General features: G+C 45.3%; 2 protein-coding genes across 5 annotated transcripts; both read left to right on the top strand.

The window, feature by feature from the left end:
- The first annotated feature begins 336 nt into the window (after positions 1–336).
- On the top strand, positions 337–10931 carry LOC110508957 (coiled-coil domain-containing protein 106). Its single transcript, XM_036968625.1, has 9 exons — positions 337–486; positions 1035–1114; positions 1238–1336; positions 1526–1756; positions 2576–2632; positions 2787–3029; positions 7968–8138; positions 8262–8565; positions 9680–10931. Exons 2-9 carry the CDS (start codon positions 1045–1047, stop codon positions 9735–9737), a joined length of 1233 nt encoding a protein of 410 aa, XP_036824520.1. The 5' UTR covers positions 337–486; positions 1035–1044; the 3' UTR covers positions 9738–10931.
- A 272-nt stretch (positions 10932–11203) lies between these two features.
- Positions 11204–22764, top strand: LOC110508966 (splicing factor U2AF 65 kDa subunit). Of its 4 annotated transcripts, XM_036968606.1 has the most exons (13): positions 11205–11790; positions 12192–12254; positions 12424–12565; positions 13179–13217; positions 13742–13851; positions 14019–14170; positions 14600–14716; positions 14868–15006; positions 18287–18366; positions 18673–18813; positions 19294–19380; positions 20254–20505; positions 20605–22764. In XM_036968606.1, exons 1-13 carry the CDS (start codon positions 11742–11744, stop codon positions 20737–20739), a joined length of 1506 nt encoding a protein of 501 aa, XP_036824501.1. In that variant the 5' UTR covers positions 11205–11741; the 3' UTR covers positions 20740–22764. The 4 variants fall into 4 exon arrangements, with proteins under 4 accessions (XP_036824503.1, XP_036824501.1, XP_036824510.1 ...); XM_036968608.1 differs by lacking the exon at positions 13179–13217 and having other exon boundaries at positions 11204–11790; XM_036968611.1 differs by lacking the exon at positions 12192–12254 and having other exon boundaries at positions 11206–11790.
- Positions 22765–27262: the final 4498 nt, after the last annotated feature.

The following is a 27262-nucleotide window of genomic DNA, read 5'->3' as shown; positions in this document are numbered from 1 at the left end:
TGGCTGGTCTCGGATGATCCTGCGGGTGAAGAAGCCAGATGTGGAGTTCCTGGATTGGCGTGGTTACATGTGGTCTGCGGTTGTGAGGAACGTTGGATGTACTGCCAAATTCTCTAAATACGAAGTTGGAGTCGGATTATGATAGAGAAATGATAATTCAATTATCTGGCAACATCTCTGGTGGACATTCCTGCAGTTAGCATGCCAATTGCACGCTTGCTCAAAACTTGAAACATCTGTTGCATTGTGTTATGCGACACAACTGCACATTTTAGAGTGGCCTGACTGTACAGCAGCGCCTTTTCGTTACAAACTACATTTTGGGAAATATTAGACTCTCCCTTAGGTAACCGGAAATGACGGCAAAGGACGTAAACAAGACTTGTAAAATAAACGCTAAATTGTTATTGTTCTAGCTAGGTACGAAAGTGGACAGAATGAACGGGATTTACATATGAAATACGGTGTTATAACGACTGAATAACGGTTCGTATATCATTGATTTGTAGAGAACTCCACCAGAAAATAGTTTGTGCGTGTAAGAAGCAGTGAGCTTGCTACTAGTAAAATAGCTAGCTGCGGACTATCTAGCTAGCCTGTGTAAGATGAGTCCTTATGGCAATTTGATGTGTAGCTAGCTAACGTGTCCATTGTTTATTATAACGCTACATCTTGCAAACTAGCATGTCAGCGACGAACATCGTGTATAATGTGCTAATATAACTTTCTAGTACGCTCGCAAGTGTAACGTTAGACAAAGGGGAATAACGCGATAATAAGTAGGTCATTTATTCTGCATCTCAGCTGAGAATTGCCACACAGTAACTACTTGTAATTACATTTCTAGTGACATAATTGCATCCACGAATGATTAGTTAGCAAGCTGAAGGCAACACTTCGAAGTTATTACTAAACTGACTGCATACTTTTACATTTGCAACAAAACATCGTCAATGGGAATTGTTATCCATCATTGGATGTTGTGTGCCAAATGTAATGCATGAATAAACCTGTATTGTTTCTGTACAATGAAGGGTGCACGAGATGCAGGAGGGAAATATTAATGACGCTTTGCCTACCTCCAAGAACCACACAGGCTCCCACCCCATGCAGAGTAAGATTGTGAAACCTTCTAAAATCTGCATCATTGATATAGATGTGTATTAACCTATTCATGACAAAGTGATAACAGTTATTTATCCATAATAATGCCTACTGTATATTTCTCCCTCTGTAGCTCTGAAGAATGAGGATGCCTATGAAATCTCCATTCCCTTTGAGGAGAACAACTTTGAGCAGCAAGGCTTCTTCAATCAGAATGAGCAGAGTTTTGAAGGTTCATATCAAAGCTTTGATTTCCTACTAGATCAGAACCCATATCATAGATGAATGTAGTTGAATGACCATCTGGAAGGACAGTCCAGTGAGTCCACTCACCTAGTTTCTCCGGTGTGAATCAGTTAGTGATTAAGATTAATCCTGATATTCATTCCCTGACCCTTAACTTCCTGTGTGTGTTTCTCAGAGTCGCCCCCTCCCTCGGGTGCCCCCCCACCAGGCAGCTCGTACCTGCTGATAACCAACCTGCGGACGCAGCTGCAGATCTCCCTGGAGAAGAACTCGTGGCTGCACAAACGCATCGATGACCTGGAGGAGGAGAGGGACTTCTTGCGTTGCCAGCTGGACCGCTTCATTTTCTCTACCAAGACCCAAGGCCATCAGAACCAGGGCCCCTGCGAGAGCCAGTACAGCAACGGTGAGAGAGGGGCATGGAGAGGTTTTGGGAAGGAGGCTGGACACAACCATGATGTAGAAAGATGTATTGTGATTAGAGAAGTTCTACCATGCTAACCACACCACCCATGTTGCGTGCACGAGCGTTGCTAAATACATTTACACATGTTATTCAATGATTTCATCCCAACTGCTTGTGCGCCTCAACCAGCGTCTGCTTAGCCAGGCGCTAAAATAGAACTTGGTTCTATTTTAGACGCTTGATGTGCTGCAAGACCCGCCTCTCCAATCTCATCATTGGTTTTTAGGAGCATATACCCATGTGGGTGATTGAAAGATGGAGGTCCACACCACCATTTGGTGGTGGTAATCTACTTTAAATATGGTTGCCAACCACCATATAAAACTCCACAAAAGAAGAAGAATGAACAAACAGCCCCTTTTTGTTTGTGGATTAATTATCGGAGTAGAGAACACATGATTTTGAATGACTCAATATGGGTAAAAATTATAAAAAGATCCAGCAAAAAAAAGGACCATATGCATTCCATGTAAAATAACATCCCAATGTTTATTTTCTAGGACAAATTAGCTAGCAACAGCAAGCTAGCTAAATGTCCATGAATGTTTCATGTGTGTTTCAACCTGTCCCCAAATTAATATAGTTGGTTCACAGTTGGTTTGGTATTTTAACCTGTATGTCATGAACGTGTCTCGTGGGGATAGACAAAATCAGCAGGTAGACGCACGCACGCGTGGAGCCGGTTTGTCAGCATGTAAGACAACATATTTTTTACAGGCATAGATTTATTCTCGGGAACCGTTGTTTTTCCACTTGCAGGCTATGACTCTAGACGTTTTGAATGGAAGCCGAGGAGAGAGGGGGAGCGGCCAGCTGGTAAGGATTGCTTTATGACCTCACTAGTCCCTTGTTGTTCATGATACATGTATCTAGATTCAGAGCATATTCTATATATTCTCATCACCTCTCACCACTACTGGTCTCAGTTCACTGATCACTCTCATTGATCTCCTTTTGTTAACCCTTTCAGAGCAGAAGTCCGAGTCACAGCGTTTCACATCTCGTCAGATATTCCAGCGAAGACCATCCCCCACTGCCATGGCCCCACCCAAAAACCACACTTCCAGCACGATAGCCAATCAGATGGCCGCGATGAGCTCGATGTTCAGCTCCGGGGCCTCCCAGAGCCTCTTGCAGGGGCACAGCAGTGGCAGTAGCAGCGCTATTAGAGCCACCATGAGTGACATGAATGCACACGGGAGCGTAGGGCCAGGTAATGGGATCCAGACTAGAGGTTGACATATGAACAGGACTCTTACAGGTGCCAAAGGATTCTGGCAGGAATGGGAGATTCCTCCCGAGTAGTGCAGTGGTCTAAGGCCCTGCATCGCAGTGCTAGCTGTACCGCTAGAGATTCTGGGTTCGAGTCCAGGCTCTGTCGCAGCCGGCCGCGACCGGGAGACCCATGATTCGGCGCACAATTGGCCCAGCGTTGTCCGGGTTAGGGGAGGGTTTGGCCGGCAGGGATATCCTTGCTTATGTATATTTGAGCAATTCCATTTACTTTTGATACTTTTGATACTTAAGTATATTTAAACCCAATACTTTTAGACTTTTACTCAAGTAGTATTTTACTGGGTGACTTTCACTATTACTTGAGTCATTTTCTAATAAGGTATCTTTACTTTTACACAAGTATGACAATCGGGTACTTTTCCCACCACTAATCAGGACAGTACAGGGGAAAAAATGGACAGTACCAGATGGGACAGGAATAAATGTTCACTTCCGTGACAATCTCTAATCCAAACTATGAGCACCTCTTGTCTAGCACCTCTAGTCTAGCACCTCTATCCGCTCTAGTCTAGCACCTCTACCACCTCTAGTCTAGCATCTCTAGTCTAGCACCTCTACCACCTCTAGTCTATCACCTCTATCCGCTCTCTAGTCTAGCACCTCTACCACCTCTAGTCTAGCGCCTCTAGTCTATCACCTCTAGTCTATCACCTCTATCAGCTCTAGTCTAGCACTTCTAGTCTAGCACCTCTACCACCTCTAGTCTAGTACCTCTAGTCTATCACCTCTATCAGCTCTAGTCTAGCACCTCTACCACCACAAGTCTACCATCTCTAGTCTAGAACCTCTATCTCCTCTAGTCTATCACCACTAGTCTAGCACCTCTATCACCTCTAGTCTATCACCAATATCACCCCTATCAGCTCTAGTCTAGCACCTCCAGCACATCTACTCTAGCACCTCTATCACCTCTAGTCTTTCACCTCTATCACCTCTAGTCTAGCACCTCTATCAGCTCTAGTCTAGCGCCTCTGTCACCTCTAGTCTAGCGCCTCTGTCACCTCTAGTCTAGCGCCTCTAGCACCTCTATCAGCTCTAGTCTATCACCTCTGGTCTAGCACCCCTATCAGCTCTAGTCTAGCATCTCTATCAGCTCGAGTCTGGCACCTCAATCACCTCTAGTCTAGCACCTCTATCACCCCTATACGCTCTAGTCTAGCACCTCTATCAGCACTAGTCTAGCACCTCTATTGTAGCACCTAAATCACTTCTAGTCTAGCACCTCTATCACCTCTAGTCTAGCACCTCTAGTCTATCACCAATATCACCCCTATCAACTCTAGTCTAGCATCTCCAGCACATCTACTCTAGCACCTCTGTCACCTCTAGTCTATCACCTCTATCAGCTCTAGTCTAGCACCTCTATCACCTCTAGTCTATCACCTCTAGTCTGGCACCTCTATCAGCTCTAGTCTAGTACCTCTATCAGCACTAGTCTAGCACCTCTATCAGCTCTAGAATGTCACCTCTGGTCTAGCACCTCTATCACCTCTAGTCTAGCACCCATATCAGCTCTAGTCTAGTACCTCTATCAGCACTAGTCTAGCACCTCTAGTCTAGCACCTCTATCAGCTCTAGAATGTCACCTCTGGTCTAGCACCTCTATCACCTCTAGTCTAGCACCCATATCAGCTCTAGCCTAGTACCTCTATCAGCTCTAGTCTAGCACCTCTAGTCTAGCAACTCTAGCACCTCTAGTCTAGCACCCATATCAGCTCTAGTTTAGCACCTCTATCACCTCTAGCACGTCTAGTCTATCACCTCTATCACCTCTAGTCTAGCACCTCTATCACCTCTAGTCTATCAGCGCTAGTCTAGCACCTCTATCATCTCTAGTCTATCACTTCTAGTCTATCACTTTAGTGAAGCACCTCTAGCACCTCTAGTCTAGCACCTCTAGTGTAGCACCTATTGCATCTCTAGTCTAGCACCTCCATCAGCACTAGTCTATCACCTCTATCACCTCTAGCACGTCTAGTCTAGCACCCATATCAGCTCTAGTTTAGAAACTCTATCACCTCTATCAGCTCTAGTCTAGCACCTCTATCAGCTCTAGTCTAGCACCTCTAGTCTATCACCTCTATCACCTCTAGTCTAGCATCTCTATCAGCTCTAGTCTAGCACTTCTATCACTTCTATCAGCACCAGTCTTTCACCTCTAGTCTAGCACCTCTATCAGCTCTAGTCTAGTACCTCTATCACCTCTATCAGCTCTAGTCTAGCACCTCTGGTCTATCACCTCTAGTCTAGCACCTCTGGTCTATCACCTCTAGCAACTCTATTACCTCTAGTCTAGCACCTCTATCACCTCTAGTCTAGCACCTCTATCAGCTCTAGTCTAGCACCTCTAGGCTAGCATCTCTATCAGCTCTAGTCTATCTCCTCTATCATCTCTAGGTTATCACCTCTATCACCCCTATAGCTCTAGTCTAGCACCTCTATCACCTCTATCAGCTCTAGGCTAGTACCTCTATCACCTCTAGTCTATCAGCTCTGGTCTAGCATCTCTATCAGCTCTAGTCTAGCACCCCTATCAGCTCTAGTAGAGCACCTCTATCACCTCTTTCAGCACCAGTCTTTCACCTCTAGTCTAGCACCTCTAGTCTAGCACCCCTATCAGCTCTAGTCTAGCACCTCTAGTCTATCACCTCTAGTCTAGCACCCCTATCAGCTCTAGTCTAGCACCTCTACCAGCTCTAGTCTATCAGCTCTAGTCTAGCACCTCTTTCAGCTCTAGTCTAACACCTCTATCAGCTCTAGTCTAGTACCCCTATCAGCTCTAGTCTATCAGCTCTAGTCTATCACCTCTCAGCTCTATTCTAGTACCTCTATCACCTCTAGTCTAGCACCTCTGCCAGCTCTAGTCTATCAGCTCTAGTTTAGCACCTATTTCACCCCTATCAGCTCTCGTCTAGCATCTCTATCACCTCTATCAGCTCTAGTCTAGCACCTCTATCACCTCTAGTCTATCACCTCTAGTCTGGCACCTCTATCAGCTCTAGTCTAGTACCTCTATCAGCACTAGTCTAGCACCTCTATCAGCTCTAGAATGTCACCTCTGGTCTAGCACCTCTATCACCTCTAGTCTAGCACCCATATCAGCTCTAGTCTAGTACCTCTATCAGCACTAGTCTAGCACCTCTAGTCTAGCACCTCTATCAGCTCTAGAATGTCACCTCTGGTCTAGCACCTCTATCACCTCTAGTCTAGCACCCATATCAGCTCTAGCCTAGTACCTCTATCAGCTCTAGTCTAGCACCTCTAGTCTAGCAACTCTAGCACCTCTAGTCTAGCACCCATATCAGCTCTAGTTTAGCACCTCTATCACCTCTAGCACGTCTAGTCTATCACCTCTATCACCTCTAGTCTAGCACCTCTATCACCTCTAGTCTATCAGCGCTAGTCTAGCACCTCTATCATCTCTAGTCTATCACTTCTAGTCTATCACTTTAGTGAAGCACCTCTAGCACCTCTAGTCTAGCACCTCTATCAGCACGAATCTATCACCTCTAGTGTAGCACCTCTATCATCTCTAGTCTATCACCTCTAGTGTAGCACTTATTGCATCTCTAGTCTAGCACCTCCATCAGCACTAGTCTATCACCTCTATCACCTCTAGCACGTCTAGTCTAGCACCCATATCAGCTCTAGTTTAGAAACTCTATCACCTCTATCAGCTCTAGTCTAGCACCTCTATCAGCTCTAGTCTAGCACCTCTAGTCTATCACCTCTATCACCTCTAGTCTAGCATCTCTATCAGCTCTAGTCTAGCACTTCTATCACTTCTATCAGCACCAGTCTTTCACCTCTAGTCTAGCACCTCTATCAGCTCTAGTCTAGTACCTCTATCACCTCTATCAGCTCTAGTCTAGCACCTCTGGTCTATCACCTCTAGTCTAGCACCTCTGGTCTATCACCTCTAGCAACTCTATTACCTCTAGTCTAGCACCTCTATCACCTCTAGTCTAGCACCTCTATCAGCTCTAGTCTAGCACCTCTAGGCTAGCATCTCTATCAGCTCTAGTCTATCTCCTCTATCATCTCTAGGTTATCACCTCTATCACCCCTATAGCTCTAGTCTAGCACCTCTATCACCTCTATCAGCTCTAGGCTAGTACCTCTATCACCTCTAGTCTATCAGCTCTGGTCTAGCATCTCTATCAGCTCTAGTCTAGCACCCCTATCAGCTCTAGTAGAGCACCTCTATCACCTCTTTCAGCACCAGTCTTTCACCTCTAGTCTAGCACCTCTAGTCTAGCACCCCTATCAGCTCTAGTCTAGCACCTCTAGTCTATCACCTCTAGTCTAGCACCCCTATCAGCTCTAGTCTAGCACCTCTACCAGCTCTAGTCTATCAGCTCTAGTCTAGCACCTCTTTCAGCTCTAGTCTAACACCTCTATCAGCTCTAGTCTAGTACCCCTATCACCTCTAGTCTATCAGCTCTAGTCTATCACCTCTCAGCTCTATTCTAGTACCTCTATCACCTCTAGTCTAGCACCTCTGCCAGCTCTAGTCTATCAGCTCTAGTTTAGCACCTATTTCACCCCTATCAGCTCTCGTCTAGCATCTCTATCACCTCTATCAGCACTACTCTAGCACCTCTAGTCTAGCACCTTTATCAGCTCTAGTCTAGCACCTCTATCAGCTCTAGTCTAGCACCTCTATCAGCTCTTGTCTAACACCTCTATCAGCACTAGTCTTTCACTTCTAGTCTAGCACCTCTATCACCTCTAGCCTAGCATCTCTATCACCACTACCACTAGCCTAGCACCTCTATTACCTCTCGTCTAGCACCTCTAGTCTAGCACCTCTAGTCTAAAGTTGTTTTTTTTCAGGTCTTGTTTGTCTGTTCAGATTCCCTGTCCCTCCTGGGGGAGGCCGAGGAGTTCCTGGAGCAGGATGGCTACATGAACGAGGAGGAAATGATTTCAGGAGAGGAGGTGATGTCAGAGGGCATGAGCAGCGGTGGGCACCCAGGGATGAAGAGGAGGCGGGTCTTCCGATTCACCAGGGAGAGGCAGAGAGGTGAGGGACAATGGCAGCCATGTTACTCATGCCATGTTCCAATGCTTTGGAAATGCTTCTTTCCTTCCTTCCTCGAAGTAGGCCTAATCAATCCCCACTTCCCTCCATCTCCTCCCCTTCTAGTCAAAGACGCTGCAGGGGTTCTGTTTCGCTACAAGAAGATCCTGTTGACCTACCAGCGGCTGAAGAACATGTCTAAGGCCTTTCAGATCCACGGCGTAGACCGCAACACGGTGGCCTCCACCACGCCCATCGCTGAGATGCTGCTGGTGGCCCCGGAGAAGGTGGCGGAGGTGGGCGAGTTTGACCCGTCCAAGGAGAAGCTGCTGGATTACGCACGGCGCTGCTACGTTGCCCTAGACGAGGAGACGCTAAGCAGGGTGCAGGCCCTGAAGAAGAACAACCTGCTACTACCCATCTCCTACAGGTTCAGACACTGATGGGGGGAGGGATGCTGGGGACGAGGGGAATCTGGAGGCCAAGGGGATGAGGGGAATCTGGGGGCCAAGGGGATGAGGGGAATCTGGGGGCCAAAGGGATGAGGGGAATCTGGGGGGATGAGGGGAGTCTGGGGGATGAGGGGAATCTGGAGGCCAAGGGGATGAGGGGAATCTGGGGGATGAGGGGAATCTGGAGGCCAAGGGGATGAGGGGAATCTGGGGGGATGAGGGGAATCTAGGGGCCAGGGGGATGAGGGGAATCTGGAGGCCAAGGGGATGAGGGGAATCTGGGGGCCAAGGGGATGAGGGGAATCTGGAGGCCAAGGGGATGGTGGGGTGCTCTGGGGGGAGGAGGGCTTCATTTTGTCTTGGAGAAGAGCATGGTGGGACTTTTGGAGAAGGTCATCACTCAACCATCTCCCTAAGATTCAGACATTTATGGAAAGTTAAGATTTGTGTATGGGAGCACTGGATATGTAGGGGAGGTTGTTGCCCATCCCATACACAGAATCTGTTTTCTATTCTTAACTATTTGTTCAGAATCCTTTTGAAGCTGAGGTAATGAACTATAGCATTCCTTATTTCTGACCAGAGTACTATTGAACTTTGTAGTACTTTATTTCAGTGCAATTTTGACATGTAGGGCCACATTTTGCTCATGCCAAAAATTGGTGCTATTGTCTGAAGAGGTCGTGCTACTCCCAAATACTTACATTAGCAGCATGAAGGTACAGTGACCAAATTGTAGATTTGTAGCATTCCAAACTGGCTCTTTATTTTCATCATACTTGAAATAAGTGCCATGCTGACTATTTGAGGTAATACGGACTTTTCTGACAATCATCTATTTTGCGCTGTCAGAATTTCACCTTTTAGTGTCTTCATGTAAAAGTGGTGTCATATTCTGCACCCTCACAACAGCAATGTCAATACTATACATCTTTATTTACAGATAAATGTTTGTTGTTTGGATAACATTTCTGTCTTTTTCCTAGCACTTCAAAAACAAATTTATTATTTGTGCACTTAAATGATGACCTTATTTAGATATTTAAAAAAGCCCACACCCAGTGATTTTGGATCTGTCTCTCATTTCTCCAGGTTGAAAGGAGGAGAGGATTCTCTTAAAGAGAAGGAAACTCACGCGACCACAAACTGAACAAAGCAAAGAGTAGTTGCACACTCTATTGCTCAGATTCAATCCTTTAGTAGAATCATTCCAGTGTTCTGTCAGAAAGCTTCCAGGTTCTGAAACAAAGGAAGTTAGCTAGCTGACTGACCACTGGTGTTGTGTCTGCACCAGAACAACAGAATAAGCAGATATTCTTTGCTTTGGAAGAAGGATGGGGACAGTTTTGGGGACAGTTCTACTGTGAGGCTAAGCTGTTGCACCACAAATACATCACTTTTTTTTTGTTGCACCAGAATATATTCTGTCACTGTAAAGTGCCACTGTAGCATACAGTTGTGAGATGTGTCATTTGACTGAAGTGTGGTGTAGTATAACATCACGTACCCTTTGTACTGTGCTACGAAGATGAGTTTTTTACTATAATAGTAGTACGATTTACTGTGCTATTTCACCATCAGTTGAGATTTGTGCTTTCTTTTTTCAGTCCTCTACTGCAATACTTTGTTTGCTTGGGAATAATTGATTACAATTAGATTGCATACTATTAGGTTTCTCTTTTTTGTGTTCCAATAAAGCTCAGTGATTTCCACAAAAGGGACAAAATACAAAATGTTGATTTTTATTTGAACATGTCTATGTAAATCAATATCAATCACCAGTTCCCCATTACAATTGCATGTGAAATTAACTCTTGTTGGTCAGTTATTTAGACAGAGCTGTTGTTGAACTCAATAATGATGTTAAAAAAACAATAGCAGTAGTATTGGCGATGGTGTAATATAGTGGTATATTGTGTGTGTGTTATACTGAAACTGGTACAAGGAATTGCTGAGACACCAGGTTGTCTGAGTGTGTGAAAGGGTACCTCTCACTTTAAACTTCATGTCTTACTTATTCACAACACAAACTCTCCCAGGGACGGGTATCAGTGTGTACAACTGCTGAAATCATGTTATGTTCCAACACCTTTTATACGGGTCAGAGATGTCATTTTGACTTTAATAAGGAACCAATCATTTACTGAAAGGTAGCGTACAACCTGTATCATTTAAGATACCGGTATCTGTGTGCAGAATTTCAAAAATGTTTAATATTGTATTTCTCTTCAAGAATAATGAGGAGTAGCCTGTAATTCAAAAACTGATAATGTTTGGTTGATTATACAAATTGTATGGACTGTAAAAATAAAAATGCCATTAAAGCATTTGATTTCTTAAAAAATCCTGATTTGACTTATGTTTCTCTCTGAGTGTGTGGAAAGGGAGATGCTAGAGGAAAAACATATGCAGTGGCCCTGGGTCAAACTCCTTTCTGTTGTAATCACAGATCTGAGAGGTTGTTCCTGAAATCAATAAAGGGAAATCTAGCTTTCACGTATCCAATGCCAAAATGTCCAATGTAATAACTTGTTTGGTGCTAGAGCAAAGAGAATATACTGTATTTACATGTTTTGCAGGTTGAATAACAGGCCCAAAGGGGGCGCTAAAAGTAAAAGGTGTATATCAACTTCCGGTGTCACGGGGTGCCTGGGAGACGAAACGCAAAAAGCGGGCATACCGGACATATTCCGTATTTTCTCATTGTATACATTTAATTGCAAAACATATATATTGGGACGATTTCAAACACCAACAGGACAGACGGCATAACATTGGATGTGCAATTGTACCAGCATATCCGTATTCACTCGATTTGCTAACTAGTTAGCATTAGCTCACTACCACGACTCCTTCAAGAACAGGCCCCAGCCTGGACTTTGCTTTAGCTATCTAACTAGCTAGCACAATATAACGCGATTTCTTCGTCAATGTTATGGTCTTAGTGTAAACTAGAACCACATCTTTATAACTCACTTGGAGTTGTTCATGTTGATGTGTGGTTCATTTAGATATTTCTAAACCGCTGCATTGCCGTTGTGTATCTAGTTAGCAAGTGTGTTGTGCACTTTTTCGCTAGCGACCGCGCCGCATTCCCGTCCATTTTACAGTCACAACTAACTAGCTAGCTAGGGCTAGCAAATAAGAAACGGCGATGTCGGATTTCGACGAATTCGAGAGACAACTGTCTGAAAACAAACAAGGTAAGCTAGCTAGTTAATCACTTATGTTTTATAACCAGGTTCTAAACTAGTTAGTTAGCAATCAACATATCACAACACAAGCGCGCGCGCTGGCTAACTAGCTAGTAGGAACGTTGGCTGCTGGAGTCCACACTGTCGCAGCTGTCGTCCCAGGCACATTCGTGTGGCTATAACTAGCTATCCCATTGTTTAAAAGTAACGTTTTTTTTTTGTCACTAACCGTCCCTGTTTTGAACCAGCTGACGTTTTCCAGCTCTGTATATGTTGAAGTTGTCAGTTAAAATATTATCTCTTGGCCATACAGTAGCTATATCCTATGAAAGTAAACACGTAACGGTGTCCATCCTCTTGCCCCCTGTACCACCATCTTCTCTCCTCCCCATCTCTATGGTCCTCTGTAGCTCAGTTGGTAGAGCATGGCGCTTGCAACGCCAGGATAGGGCGCTCGATTCCCGGGAACACCCGTACGTAAAATGTATGCAAGCATGACTGTAAGTCGCTTTGGATAAAAGCGTCTGCTTAATGCCATAACTATATTATTTTAACTCAACCGTTTTCTCTCCCCCTCTGTTTTTTTTTCTTCCTTCTTCCTATTGTTTCACCGTTCCTTCCCCTTTCTTTCCCTTCCTCCAGCGGAGAAGGACAAGGAGAACCGCCACCACCGTCGCTCCCCCTCTCGCAGCCGCAGCAGAGAGAGGAAGAGGAGGAGCAGAGACAAGGACAGACGCAGCAGGGATCGCCGTGGAGACAGCAAGGAGCGCAGACCGAGACGCAGGTAACTACAGCATTGTTTTACTGCACACTCTCAGGTGTGTAAGAGCCCTAGTTACGTGCAGGTACTACGTACTAGAGTAGGGCTATCTGCACACCTAATGAGTGAACAGTATAAGGACACTTGGAAAATAAGCAACCCAGGCAACACTGACTTTACCTGAAATAGAAAGCTCTCACAAGCATATTGATGCACAATATTATTCCTCTGTCTGAGGTAGCCCACCTATTGTCCTGACAGTGAGATGCAAGGAAGACTCACATCTAACAGTGTTCACACACACATTGAATATTCTACACCTGGTCCCTGAAGTTGTTTTCGTGGAAAGGGCCATAGCGTACACTTACTAGACCTCAGTGTTCTGTAGAAGATTCCAAATTGGTCCCTATCCCTAGGCCCTACTAGTAGATCTGAAAGGAGTGGATGTGGTGAGAGCTCCAGCAGAAGACCATATTGCTTATGCCTATCCAATCCTTTAGCATCTATGTGACGTTCATACAAACAGTGGCTTGGGGCTAATTTCCAATTGCACTCTAGCTCCACTTCCTGCATTGGAACTACCTGTGACCTGGGTTGGAGTGAAATGAAATGTGAACTCCTTCCAATGTCATTTCAGCTCACCATCCCAACAACAACCCCAAGAGATTGCTGTAAGGTAATACAGCAAACTAACACAGAGCTTGTTTCTGCATTATTACAATATCACTCCAGTCACTCTAGCAAGTGATCTTTCCTCTGATTGTGTACTATCCACTCATGTTTACGACAGCGTATTATATCCTGTGTATACCATTGTGTGGGAAGGTTTCGGTAAGGGGTTTCTATGGAGAGAGAACAATGAAACTGTAGGGCCAACTCTGTAATAATGGGTTAGATTTGTAGGGCTCTGTGACATCATCCACTGTAAATGTCATTTAAAAGTAGTATGCCATTTGAAATCACTTGTATTTGTAAAAGGTATAATAATTTATAACATGGATTCAGAAGTGTAAACCTGGTGTTTCTCATAGATGGGTTAAAGAGAAGCTGTAGGTTTCTCTAAAGGTCTATCTAAGGCTTGACTCACAGGACATCACAAGTAATGACTTCTATTTGTCTTTTTACGTCATCTGTTTCCCCCTGCGCTCCTCTGTTGGTCTTTCTGTCCTCACTCCTCCTGTCCTATTTTCTCTCCATCAGTCGTTCCCCGCACCGTGAAACGAAGAAGAAGAACAAAGTGAAGAAGTACTGGGACGTCCCTCCTCCTGGCTTTGAACACATCAGTGTGATGCAGTACAAAGCCATGCAGGGTAAGAGAGGAGGCCTCACTTCCTTGTTCTCTCTCCTCTCTATTTTTATCTACTCTATTCAACTCTTTGACCCTCGTTTGGCCTCCTATTTAACTGTGTTCTTACTAGTACTGTCTTGTTCTGGAAGCTGTATGAATGTTGTTTTAAACATGTGACTTCTCCTCAAGCTGCGGGTCAGATCCCAGCCACGGCCCTGCTGCCCACCATGACCCCAGACGGCCTGGCCGTGACCCCCACTCCCGTCCCTGTGGTGGGAAGCCAGATGACCAGACAGGCCCGTCGGCTTTATGTGGGCAACATCCCCTTCGGCATCACAGAGGTCAGTTAGCTCCTGGATGGATGTAGGGACAGAGATCAGAGAGATGAGTAGGTAGAAGTTGATACAGGTTAACAGGGCTCTACAGTGCTGCCATTTAACTTGCGTTTGTGACTAAATATGTAGCTGTGCAACCTGGAATTTTTATTTTGGAGGACCAGTGTGCCTAGAAAAATTAAGGATTCTAGCTTTTATTTCATCATATGTTTCATTGTGCTCCTAAATTTCTTTGTTTGCGCCTACATTTTTGACGTGCTCCTCATAAAACAAGTTCTGCGTAGAGCCTTGACAGGTTAAGGATAGAGGCCGGGCCACCTGATTCTGTCAACTAGTATTTCAAGCTCAGGGGGATCAGAGAGTGCATAATAAATACTGTTGTTGGAGTGAGTCTTCCAGAGTATTGCCTCAATGTCTCTCCCTCTACCTGTGTAGGAGTCCATGATGGATTTCTTCAACGCTCAGATGCGTCTGGGTGGTCTCACTCAGGCTCCAGGAAACCCCGTCCTCGCTGTTCAGATCAACCAGGACAAGAACTTTGCCTTCCTCGAGGTGGGTCTCAACACCTGGAGAAGAAATGTGACCTTCCTCAATAGTCCAAAAGGGCCTCTTTTCCTTTTATCCAAGTTTTCTGAAATAATCTGACAGGTGAAAGTTAACCCTCTACCTTTCTAAAACCTGGTCTGTGTTTGTTGTCCCAAAGTTCCGCTCAGTGGATGAGACAACCCAGGCCATGGCGTTCGACGGCATCATCTTCCAGGGACAGAGTCTGAAGATCCGCCGTCCCCATGACTACCAGCCCCTGCCCGGCATGAGCGAGAACCCCAGCGTCTACGTGCCTGGTCTGTCCGCCTGTCTGTCTCTGTCTGAACGTCTGTGGCTGACTGCTTCACTCTATTTAGTCCATCTTTAAACCCTTCTTAGTCTGGCCTATTTCGTCTCTATTAGAGGTCGACCGATCATGATTTTTCAACGCCGATTACATTACAATCCACGAGCAGACTGTGTGGCAGGCTGACCACCTGTTACGTGAGTGCAGTAAGGAGCCACGGGAAGTTGCTAGCTAGCATTTAACCTGTCTTATAAAAAACAATCTTCAAATAATCACTAGTTAACTACACATGGTTGTTAATATTACTGGGTTAACTAGCTTCTGCGTTTCATATAATCAATGCGGTGCTTGTTCATTTATCATCGAATCACAGCCTACTTCGCCAAACGGGTGATGATTTAACAAAAGCGCATTTGCGGGGAAAAAACACAATCGTTGCACGAATGTACCTACCCACAAACATAAATGCCTTTCTTAAAAATCAATACACAGAAGTATTTTTTTTTTAAACCTGCATATTTATCTAAAAGAAATCCAGGTTAGCAGGCAATATTAACTAGGGAAATTGTGTCACTACTCTTGCGTTCATTGCACGCAGAGTCAGGGTATATGCAACAGTTTGGGCTGCCTGGGTCGTTGCGAACTAATTTACCAGAATTTTACATAATTATGACATACATTGAAGGTTGTGCAATGTAACAGCAATATTTAGATTTAGGGTTGCCATCCGTTAGTGAAATACAGAACCATTCCGTATTTTATCTGAAAGAATAAACGTCTTGTTTTCGAAATTATAGTTTCCGTATTTTACCATATTAATGACCACAGGCTTTTATTTCTGTGTTTATTATATTATAATTAAGTCTATGATTTGATATTTGATAGAGCAGTCTGACGGAGCGGTGGTAGGCAGCAGCAGGCTCGTAAGCATTCATTCAAACTTTACTGCGTTTGCCAGCAGCTCTTAGCAATGCTTGACGCACAGCTCTGTTTATGACTTCAAGCTTATCAACTCCTGAGATTAGGCTGGCAACACTAAAGTGCCTGTTAGAACATCAAATAGTGAAAGGTATATGAAATACAAGATGGTATAGAGAGAAATAGTCAACGCCTCATAATTCCTATAATAACTACAACCTTAAACTTCTTAACTGGAAAGATTGAAGAACACCAGCTTTCATATGTTCTGAGCAAGGAACTTAAACATGTTTCTTACATGGCACATATTGCACTTTTACTTTCTTCTCCAACACTGTTTTATTTAATCCAAATTGAGCAGTTTCATTATATATTTGAGACTAAATAGATTATATTTATGTATTATATTAAGTTAAAATAATTGTTAATTCAGTAGTTATAATTGTCATTACACATACACCACGCACACATATATATATATATATATACACACACACACACACACACACACACAGTGGGGCAAAAAGTATTTAGTCAGCCACCAATTGTGCAAGTTCTCTCACTTAAAACGATGAGGCCTATAATTTTCATCATAGGTACACTTCAACTATGACAGACAAAATTAGGAGAAAAAAATTCAAATCACATTATAGGTATTTTAATGATTTTATTTGCAAATTGTGGTGGAAAATAAGTATTTGGTCACCTACAAAACAAGCAAGATGTCTGGCTCTCACAGACCTGTAACTTCTTCTTTAAGAGGCTCCTCTGTCCTCCACTCGTTACCCGTATTACTGGCACCTGTTTGAACTTATCAGTATAAAAGACACCTGTCCACAACCTCAAACAGTCACACTCCAAACTCCACTATGGCCAAGACCAAAGAGCTGTCAAAGGACACCAGAAACCAAATTGTAGACCTGCACCAGGCTGGGAAGACTGAATCTGCAATAGGTAAGCAGCTTGGTTTGAAGAAATCAACTGTGGGAGCAATTATTAGGAAATGGAAGACATACAAGACCACTGATAATCTCCCTCGATCTGGGGCTCCACGCAAGATCTGACCCCGTGGGGTCAAGATGATCACAAGAACGGTGAGCAAAAATTCCAGAACCACACGGGGGGACCTAGTGAATGAGCTGCAGAGAGCTGGGACCAAAGTAACAAAGCCTACCATCAGCAACACACTACGCCGCCAGGGACTCAAATCCTGCAGTGCCAGACGTGTCCCCCTGTACATGCCCAGGCCCATCTGAAGTTTGCTAGAGAGCATTTGGATAATCCAGAAGAAGATTGGGAGAATATCATATGGTCAGATGAAACCAAAATATAACTTTTTGGTAAAAACTCAACTCGTCGTGTTTGGAGGACAAAGAATGCTGAGTTGCATCCAAAGAACACCATACCTACTGTGAAGCATGGGGGTGGAAACATCATGCTTTGGGGCTGTTTTTCTGCAAAGGGACCAGGACGACTGATCCGTGTAAAGGAAAGAATGAATGGGCCATGTATCGTGAGATTTTGAGTGAAAACCTCCTTCCATCAGCAAGGGCATTTGATTTATTTTACCTTTATTTAACTAGGCAAGTCAGTTAAGAACAAATTCTTATTTTAAATGAGGGTTCAGGGGCAGAACGACAGATTTGTACCGTGTCAGCTCGGGGATTTGAACTTGCAACCTTCCAGCTACCCTGCCGCCCCAAATTGAAGATGAAATGTGGCTGGATCTTTCAGCATGACAATGATCCCAAACACACCGCCCAGGCAATGAAGGAGTGGCTTCGTAAGAAGCAAGGTCCTGGAGTGGCCTAGTCAGTCTCCAGATCTCAACCCCATAGAAAATCTTTGGAGGGAGTTAAGTCCGTGTTGCCCAGCAACAGCCCCAAAACATCACTGCTCTAGAGGATATCTGCATGGAGGAATGGGCCAAAATACCAGCAACAGTGTGTGAAAACCTTGTGAAGACTTACAGAAAACATTTAACCTCTGTCATTGCCAACAATGGGTATATAAAAAAGTATTGAGAAACCTTTGTTATTGACCAAATACTTATTTTCCACCATAATTTGCAAATAAATTCATTAAAAATCCTACAATGTGATTTTCTGGAATTTTTTTTCTTCTCATTTTGTCTGTCATAGTTGAAGTGTACCTATGATGAAAATTACAGGCCTCTCATCTTTTTAAGTGGGAGAACTTGCACAATTGGTGGCTGACTAAATACTTTTTTGCCCCACTGTATATATACACACACACACGTGCCGATTAATTGGTCGACCTCTAGTCTCTGTAGGTTCAGACTGGATTTAGGCTGTTTATATCAATGTTTGGTTGACTTTAAATAACTTCTCTCTCCTTCTCTGTCTGTGTAGGCGTGGTGTCCACAGTGGTGCCTGACTCGGCCCACAAGCTTTTCATCGGAGGCCTGCCCAACTACCTGAATGATGACCAGGTCAGTGAGCTAACCATAAGCAGCTTAGCCTTCTAACCAGGTCACCTGGAGCCACATACTGGGGTGTGCTGGCTGCTCACCTCCCGTGACGTCCCAGTCTGGCCCAGTGAAAACCTCCTGTTTCCTCACATGCCGCTGGACGCGGTTTGATGGAAGCCAGACAGCTTGAAAGAGCTCCAATAGTCTGAGATGTTAAGTGTTCAACAATGTCTCCTCTCCTCGTCTGACTGTTCTCCCATTTCCCCTGTCCCTCCCATCGTTTCCCCTCTGATCTCTATGGTAATCTTTCCTCTCTGTGTTCTCCAGGTGAAGGAGCTCCTGACATCGTTTGGGCCTCTCAAGGCCTTTAACTTGGTCAAGGATAGTGCCACAGGTTTGTCTAAGGGTTATGCGTTCTGTGAGTATGTAGACGTCAACCTGAACGACCAGATCACCATGGAGAATCAGGTAGCTAACCACCCCCTTCATTTTTACTTCTTCACACACCATGTCATGGTTTTGGACTTGTTCCAGGTTAAAAATATCTTCACATTTTGAATTACTTGCATATCAATAAAAATGTAAATGTTATAAAAGGGAACTATATTGCTCTTGAGATATTATTAAAATGTATTATGTGTTTCATATATACACTTTAACCCCCACAGAAAGAGACACAACTCTTGACAAAATTATTTCATATGTTTACACTCCCAATATTTCAGGGTTCTCTGTTATGATTGAACTCAATTGCAGTAACAAAAAAAACGTAAAACCTTTGAAAATGACCATCTGTAGAAAGGGAAAAATACTAAATTCTTCTTTTGATTGGGTTCTTGAAAGGGGGAATTTCAATATATAATGTGTGGAAGTGCATAGACCCTGGGGGGTTTGTCCCTGCTGATGATTGACAGCTGTATTAAACTTGGAGATGCCCTGTTCCCACAGGCCATAGCAGGACTCAACGGCATGCAGCTGGGAGATAAAAAACTCCTGGTGCAGAGAGCCAGCGTGGGATCCAAGAACGCCACTCTGGTAAGACTGAGATCTGGGCAGGCTGGGAATATAGTGCTACAGTGGAGAGGGAAGTATAAGGTAGAGTGAAGCTCTTGATCCAGGGAGCCATCAGGACATCTGAGAAAGATACACTTGGATAGAGGATCTTGTGCAGAGGGCGTAAGAGGATCTTGTGCGGGGGGGGTGAGAGGATCTTGTGCGGGGGGGATGAGAGGATCTTGTGCGGGGGGGATGAGAGGATCTTGTGCGGGGGGGATGAGAGGATCTTGCGCGGGGGGGTGAGAGGATCTTGCGCGGGGGGGTGAGAGGATCTTGCGCGGGGGGGGTGAGAGGATCTTGCGCGGGGGGGTGAGAGGATCTTGCGCGGGGGGGTGAGAGGATCTTGCGCAGGGGGGGTGAGAGGATCTTGCGCAGGGGGGGTGAGAGGATCTTGCGCAGGGGGGGGTGAGAGGATCTTGCGCAGGGGGGGGGGTGAGAGGATCTTGCGCAGGGGGGTGAGAGGATCTTGCGCGGGGGGGTGAGAGGATCTTGCGCGGGGGGGGGGTGAGAGGATCTTGCGCAGGGGGGTGAGAGGATCTTGCGCGGGGGGGTGAGAGGATCTTGCGCGGGGGGGGGGTGAGAGGATCTTGCGCGGGGGGGGGGGTGAGAGGATCTTGCGCGGGGGGGGGGGGGTGAGAGGATCTTGCGCGGGGGGGGGGGTGAGAGGATCTTGCGCGGGGGGGGGGGGTGAGAGGATCTTGCGCGGGGGGGGGGGGGGGGATCTTGCACGGGGGGAGCATATGTTGTGCCCTTGGGGCGGCCTGTGCTGTGTCTGTTCTACTTTTCCAATCCCTCACTGCATGTTCTGTATCCACCGACACTCCTTCTCCAACCCTCCCCTCTCCCCTCCAGACAAGTATAAACCAGACCCCGGTGACGCTGCAGGTGCCGGGCCTGATGAACAGCTCAATGACACAGATGGCCGGCCTGCCCACAGAGGTGCTGTGTCTGATGAATATGGTGGCTGTGGAGGAGCTGGTGGATGAAGAGGAATATGAGGAGATCGTGGAGGATGTGAGGGACGAGTGCAGCAAGTACGGCCAGGTCAAGAGCATCGAGATCCCCAGACCTGTGGATGGGCTGGAGGTCCCTGGCACTGGCAAGGTGAGAGAGAGAAGCTTCTGTCTGTCTTCAACTTTATGACTATGCGTTTTTGAATGATCTCCATTGAACCTCCTTACATTTCCTCTCTCTGTCCTATAGATCTTTGTGGAGTTCATGTCAGTGTTTGACTCCCAGAAGGCCATGCAGGGTCTGACGGGCAGGAAGTTTGCTAACCGGGTGGTGGTGACCAAATACTGCGACCCTGATGCCTACCACCGCCGAGACTTCTGGTAGAGGATGACGACAGACGAGGATAGCGAGGGGGGGGGTGGATTGTCATATTTCAAATCGACCCCTAACCCCATACCACCTAGGCACTTTTTTTGACCTGAAAAGGTGTGAGCGACATAATGTTTCACCTAGTCCATCAGAAGGCCAGGTGGAGTTCAGAGAAGTACCCGGGGGTAGGGGCTGGGGATCCATTTGCTATTGGGCAAAAGAGAAGGGAGAGATGAAGGGTTTGTATTCTGATGAAAACCGGGGGAGGGGGGGGGGTCAAAGATTTTTGTGAATTGTGTGTAGTAACAGGACAGGGGTAAATGATTTTTTTTTTAAATACTTTGTGAGAAAGAGATGCGTCATTCTGGGGGGGGGGTCTTGCCACACCTTATGGTTTGTATTTAAATGGAGGGAGCCTGTTTTAAGTACTTTGGGAAGGTGTAGAGAGGGGGAAGTGGACTGGTCTACTCTATAAGAGTGGTGGATAGATGGATGGACAGGAGTATTCATCATTTCATATGGGGAGAGGGAGTTGGTGACAGTTTTTATTTGGCCCACCAATGTAGATAACATGGTCAGTTTCTTGTTGTGAAAAAGGGGAAGGAAAGCTGGAAAACTATTGACAGGATAGCATGGAAAACTATTGACAGGATAGCATGGAAAACTATTGACAGGATAGGATGGAAAGCTATTGACAGGATAGGATGGAAAGCTATTGACAGGAATGGCCTCGTTTTGCGATTTTTATTTCTCAGATTTGGACCTTTAGATTTCCTTGTTTCTTTTCTTCCATGTACATCAGACTAAGCCCCTCTCCCTGTGTGTGTAGCGAGAGGGGGAGAAGCTGTAACTACACATAACCAACTCCAATGTCATATTGGACTAATTTATCTGAATGTCAGCTGTTGTGGTTTATACTGTCACACCTTAAAGTTTGAGTACCATACGTTTTTATTACTGTCTGTGTCTTTGATGTTTTTTTTTGTTTTTGGATTGAAACCTTTCATCTAGTTTGAATTTATCCATCGCCATTTTTAGCAGGCAAAATAATTCTGTCCCTACACCCTACCCTTACCCATAAGAGACTGGGAGAGGGGAAAGGCAGACTTTTGAAGTTCTGAGTTGTTATTTTTGAATTGTGAGTGGTAAATATTGGATTGGTGTTGAGTAGGGCTCGATCTGATTCTGATTAAAAGCCTTGCTATTTTTCATGTCACATTCAAGATAAAAATATATGGAGTACTCATTCATGTCTGTGCTTAGCAAGTTTGTCAATACATGGAGTCATTTCATGCTTTGGTATTTTCAGGTAACAATGATTTAAGGTTGTAGTCAGTATTCAAGTTGTATTTCTTTGTCTGGAATTAGTTTCTTTTGTTTTGCTTCCTGTTTCAAACCTACCTATAGAATATTGGACTGCTCATACAGAAATCTCTTTGGCCCAGGTAGTGTTTGTGTAACTTCTCACCTCAGCAGACAAAATAAAGGTATAAAGACTAATACCACTGTTTCCTGTTCTACTGCCCACAAATAAAATGCACTATTTACTTTGACCAAGTTATCAGGCTTTTAGTAACCATAGAAGTCAGGTAGTATTGTGTGATTGTACACCTCTTCTGTTAAGTAATGGGTTTGTTGTCACAAAGGGTGAGATGGAGATGTTAAACAGATGTTTTTTTTAACTGAAGGGGAGTGCAGTCTTTTGGACAGGTTCTCAAGTGTTCTATTGGACTGTTCAACAATGTTCATACTCATCAAAAGGTTGTCCCCTCAACTGTATATATGGTCTCACTTCTTCCTCATCTCCCTCAACCTTTGTCATTACGACTCCAAGGACCACTGGTTACACTGGGGTTGAGAGGGAGTTCCCATGATGCTTTGTGTTCAGACCTAGAGTTGGACAGTACCAGGGAAATGTGACTTCCTCCCTTTCTAAAATTAGCTTTTTAAATGTTACCATGTCATTTAATTTGAGCTTTTTGGGGGGGGAAATGTGATTTCTTAAGTGAATTAATGGAATAAAAAATGGCTAAAACCACATGTAGTTTATAACAAGTGTGGATCTTTTATTGAACCTTTTATTTAACTAGGCGAGTCAGTTAAGAACAAATTCTTATTTACAATGACGGCCAAACCCTAACCACACTGGGCCAGTTGTGCACCGCCCTATGGGATTACGAATCACAATTGGCTGTGATACAGCCTGGAATTGAACCAAGGTCTGTAGTGATGCCTCTAGCACTGATATGTGGCCTTAGACCACTTCGCCACTTGGGAGGCCACTTAACTTCTGATTATACACACTGAAAAGCAGGAGTTGACTAAAAGTGCAATTAGACTTGGCTTGTATGTTTAAGTCATTTAACCACGACTTACAGTAGTGAGTGCATACATTTTCATACTGGTCCCCCGCAGGAATCAAACCCACAACCCTGGCATTGTATTTGCCATGCTCTACCAACTGAGCCACACAGGACTGAGTTTGACTCTTTCTCCATTGAAATGTCAAGGTGACTGGTTCAGAAGCACAGTACACATAAACCTGAGCTGACTGGTCAGCAGTATTCATGGGTAGAGGCTTGCCTAAGTGGCATGAAAACAGGTTGACACTGCAGCCTTCAGTACTCCCTCTATACTCACCTGGGGCTTATTCAGGAGGGAACAGCTACAGAAGTGTATAGCGCAGTACAGACATGACACTCGTGAGAATAATGAACCGTGTCTCTACATCCCATGTCTGTGCGCCGTTGCACTCCACTGAGGAAGGCCAGCAATATGGCGCAATCCCTCCAGACCAGGCAGGTAGATGTTGCCAGAAAGCACAGAATCTAAGATCAGTTTACCCACCCCAATCCCAAGAGGGAAAACAAGACGGTCCTTGGATCAGTGTAAATGAACAACTTCATCCTGCTCCAATGGGAATCAGTATAGAGACTCAGGGACGATCTCAATTGCATACTCCTCGTGTCCTCTCTCCTCATCTCCTCAAAACCCATTGGATGAGAAAGCCAGAAGTCCTGCCCCTCTGACTTTCTTCTCCAATGAGTTTTGAGAAGGAGACAAGGAGAGAGGACATGAGGAGTATGCAATTGAGATCTTTCCTCAGTAGCCCACCATAGGAGCCCAGCCCAGGCAGGTCTGATGCTGCAGTTGTATATCCATGCACTGCTGCCCTCTAGTGGGAAGTCTACACCACACCTCCCACTGATCAGCATTCAGAAAGATGGAACGCTGCAGTAGCTAGGGAGAGAGCTACTCTAAACACTACATCAAGGGATGGATGCTGTGTGCCTGTGTGTGTACGTGTGTGTACGTGTGTGTGAAAGCAGAGCACAATTTGTAAATGCATAGGTTTAAGGTTCAGATTTCTCTTGTCATGTAGATCAAACAAACATTTAGTGTTTTTTCTCTTCTATGCAGTCCTTAGTTCAACTATAGAATATCTTATAGATGACATCATGCAGTGTGTGTGTGTTCCGTTGTGTGTGTGTGCGCGAGCTTGCACGCGTTTTGGTGTGCATGCTTACATGAACGTTTGCGTGTGCGTGTGCGTGTGCGTGTGCGTGTGCGTGTGCGTGTGTGTGTGTGTGTGTGTGTGTGTGTGTGTGTGTGTGTGTGTGTGTGTGTGTGTGTGTGTGTGTGTGTGTGTGTGTGTGTGTGTGTGTGTGTGTGTGTGTGAGCACACATCACTCCGGTGGTGACAGAAGAACTTTGAGTGATGTGTATATGAGAGCCTGAGGTTGATCACTTCAGCACACCATGTATTATAAAAGACCTGAGATTACCACTGTCTTCCTATCAGACCATATGAGGGAGGAGAGGTAAAGCCGTACACACAGGACAGAGGCACAGTGCCAGAGTCCAGTCTACAGCAACTAGAAAAATGTTACGAAATAAAGCACACAGGTATAATTGTATTTTGACAGGAAAGCTAATTTGCATAGGCAAGATGAAATAATGTAGGCCACCTTTTATGATTGATACCACATTAATTCAATGCATTTATATGTCAAATCTGACAGCCCCCCTTCCCTCATGTCTTGCGTGTTTCTGGACCCTTGCCCACCCACCCAGGGTGCTAGGAAAATTAATCTAGTTGAATAGATGTTTGGCTATTCATCAAGCCCATATGCCCAGCATATTGTCCACTTTCTGAAAATAATCATCACCTACAGAACAAGCGTGTTGTTATGCTGCAATCCCAGGAAGTGGTGAGGAACTGAGATGAGTGGTGACTGGGGGAGGGGCATTCCTGTCAGCCCCGTACCTCATTCGTTGAGTTCCCCATGACTCTCTGCCACTCGATCTCTCTCTCCCTCTGCCTCAATTAGCTTTCTCTCTCAGTGTCGCTACTCTCTCTCTCTCTCTCTCGCTCTTTCTCGCTCTCCCTCGCCCTACCTTCCTCCCTCTATGTTTATATCTCTTTCTCTAAGTCTGTCTCGCTCTCTCTCTCTCTCTGCCACGTGTCATGTGTAACCCAAACTGTGAGCAGTACAGCAGAGCAGGAGCTGGATCATGTGGAGAACTTCCATGAGACCAGGCTGGACTTCTCTCTACACTCTGCTTCCTTAAAGGGAGGTTATGTACTATAGACCACTGACTGGGCTTCTTCTGATTGTGCTATTCTGATAATGATTACGGTTCCAATTTTCTTTAGAACGTTGAATGGGGTTCTACTCTGCTTTAGAACAACGACTACAGGAAAGCAAACTGTATGAAATGTAGTTGTACCTTGACTGCTCTTGTCGTCTCTTTCTCCAACACACTGCCTTTTTCTACAACCAACTTATTTTCCCACAACTTTCCACCTCTTATTTTCCTCTGTAGTTCTCTCTTTCCAAGTGTGTTTCTGTCTGTCATTCTGTCAGTTGCAGTTTGTCTCTCTCTGTCTTTCTTTCCTTCTGTCTTTCTCCCCTAATCCCTCTCTGTCTGCTCTGACTCTCTCTCTCTCTCTCTCTCTCTGTCTCTCTCTCTGTCTGCTTTGACTCTTTCTCTGTCTGCTCTGACTCTCTCTCTCTATATTCTCTGTCTGCTCTGACTCTCTCTCTCTCTCTGTCTCTCTTTCTGTCTGCTCTGACTCTCTCTCTGTCTGCTCTGACTCGCTCTCTCTATATTCTCTGTCTGCTCTGACTTTCTCTCACTCTCTCTCTCTCTCTCTCTCTGTCTGCTCTGACTCTCTCTCTCTCTGTCTGCTCTGTCTGCTCTGACTTTCTCTCTCTCTGTCTGCTCTGTCTGCTCTCTCATTCTCTCTCTCTCTCTCTCTGTCTCTCTCTCTGTCTGCTCTGACTCTCTCTCTGTCTGCTCTGACTCTCTCTCTCTATATTCTCTGTCTGCTCTGACTCTCTCTCGCTCTCCCTCTCTCTCTGTCTGCTCTGACTCTCTCTCTCTGTCTGCTCTGTCTGCTCTGTCTTTCTCTCTCTCTGTCTGCTCTGTCTGCTCTCTCATTCTCTCTCTCTCTCTCTCTCTCTCTCTCTCTCTCTGACTGCTCTGTGTGCTCTGACTCTCTCTGTCTGCTCTGACTCTCTCTCTCTCTCTCTCTCTCTGTCTGCTCTGACTCTCTCTCTCTGTGTCTGCTCTGACTCTCTCTCTCTCTGTCTGCTCTATATGCTTTGACTCTTTCTCTCTCTCTGTCTGCTCTGTCTGTTCAGACTCTCCCTGTCTGCTCTTTCTGCTCTGACTCTCTCTCTCTCTCTCTGTCTGCTCTGTCTGCTCTGTCTGTTCTGACTCTCTCTCTCTGTCTGCTCTGACTATCTCTCTCTCTCTCTCTGTCTGCTCTGACTTGCTCTCTCTGAATGCTCTGACTCTCTCTCTGTCTGCTCTGACTCTCTCTCTCGCTCTCTGTCTGCTCTGTCTGCTCTGTCTTCTCTGTTTGCTCTGACTCTCTCTCTCTCTCCCCCCCTCTCAGTCTGCTCTGTCTGCTCTGACTCTCTCTCTGTCCTCTCTGTCTGCTCTGACTCTCTCTCTCTCTTCTCTGTCTGCTCTGACTGCTCTGACTCTCTCTGTCTGCTCTGTCTGCTCTGACTCTCTCTCTCATTCTGTCTGCTCTGTCTGCTCTGACTCTCTCTCTCTGTCTTCTCTGTTTGCTCTGACTCTCTCTCTCTCTCTCAGTCTGCTCTGTCTGCTCTGACTCTCTCTCTCTGTCTTCTCTGTCTGCTCTGACTCTCTCTCTCTGTCTGCCCTATCTGTTCTGACTCTCTCTCTCTCTACCTGTCTGCTCTGTCTGCTCTGACTCTCTCTCTCTCTCTGTCTGTCTGCTCTGTCTGCTCTGACTCTCTCTCTCTCTGTCTTCTCTGTCTGCTCTGACTCTTTCTCTCTCTGCCTGCTCTATCTGCTCTGACTCTCTCTCTCTACCTGTCTGCTCTGTCTGCTCTGACTCTCTCTCTCTCTGTGTCTGTCTTCTCTGTCTGCTCTGACTCTCTCTCTCTCTCTCTTTCTGTCTGATCTGACTCTCTCTGTCTGCTCTGTCTGCTCTGACTCTCTCTCTCTGTCTGATCTGCCTGCTATTACTCTCTCTGTCTGCTCTGACTCTCTCTCTCTC

This window comes from Oncorhynchus mykiss, chromosome 3 (assembly GCF_013265735.2).
Source record: "Oncorhynchus mykiss isolate Arlee chromosome 3, USDA_OmykA_1.1, whole genome shotgun sequence".
Lineage (NCBI taxonomy): Eukaryota > Metazoa > Chordata > Actinopteri > Salmoniformes > Salmonidae > Oncorhynchus > Oncorhynchus mykiss.
This window is presented reverse-complemented; position numbering and strand designations above follow the sequence as displayed.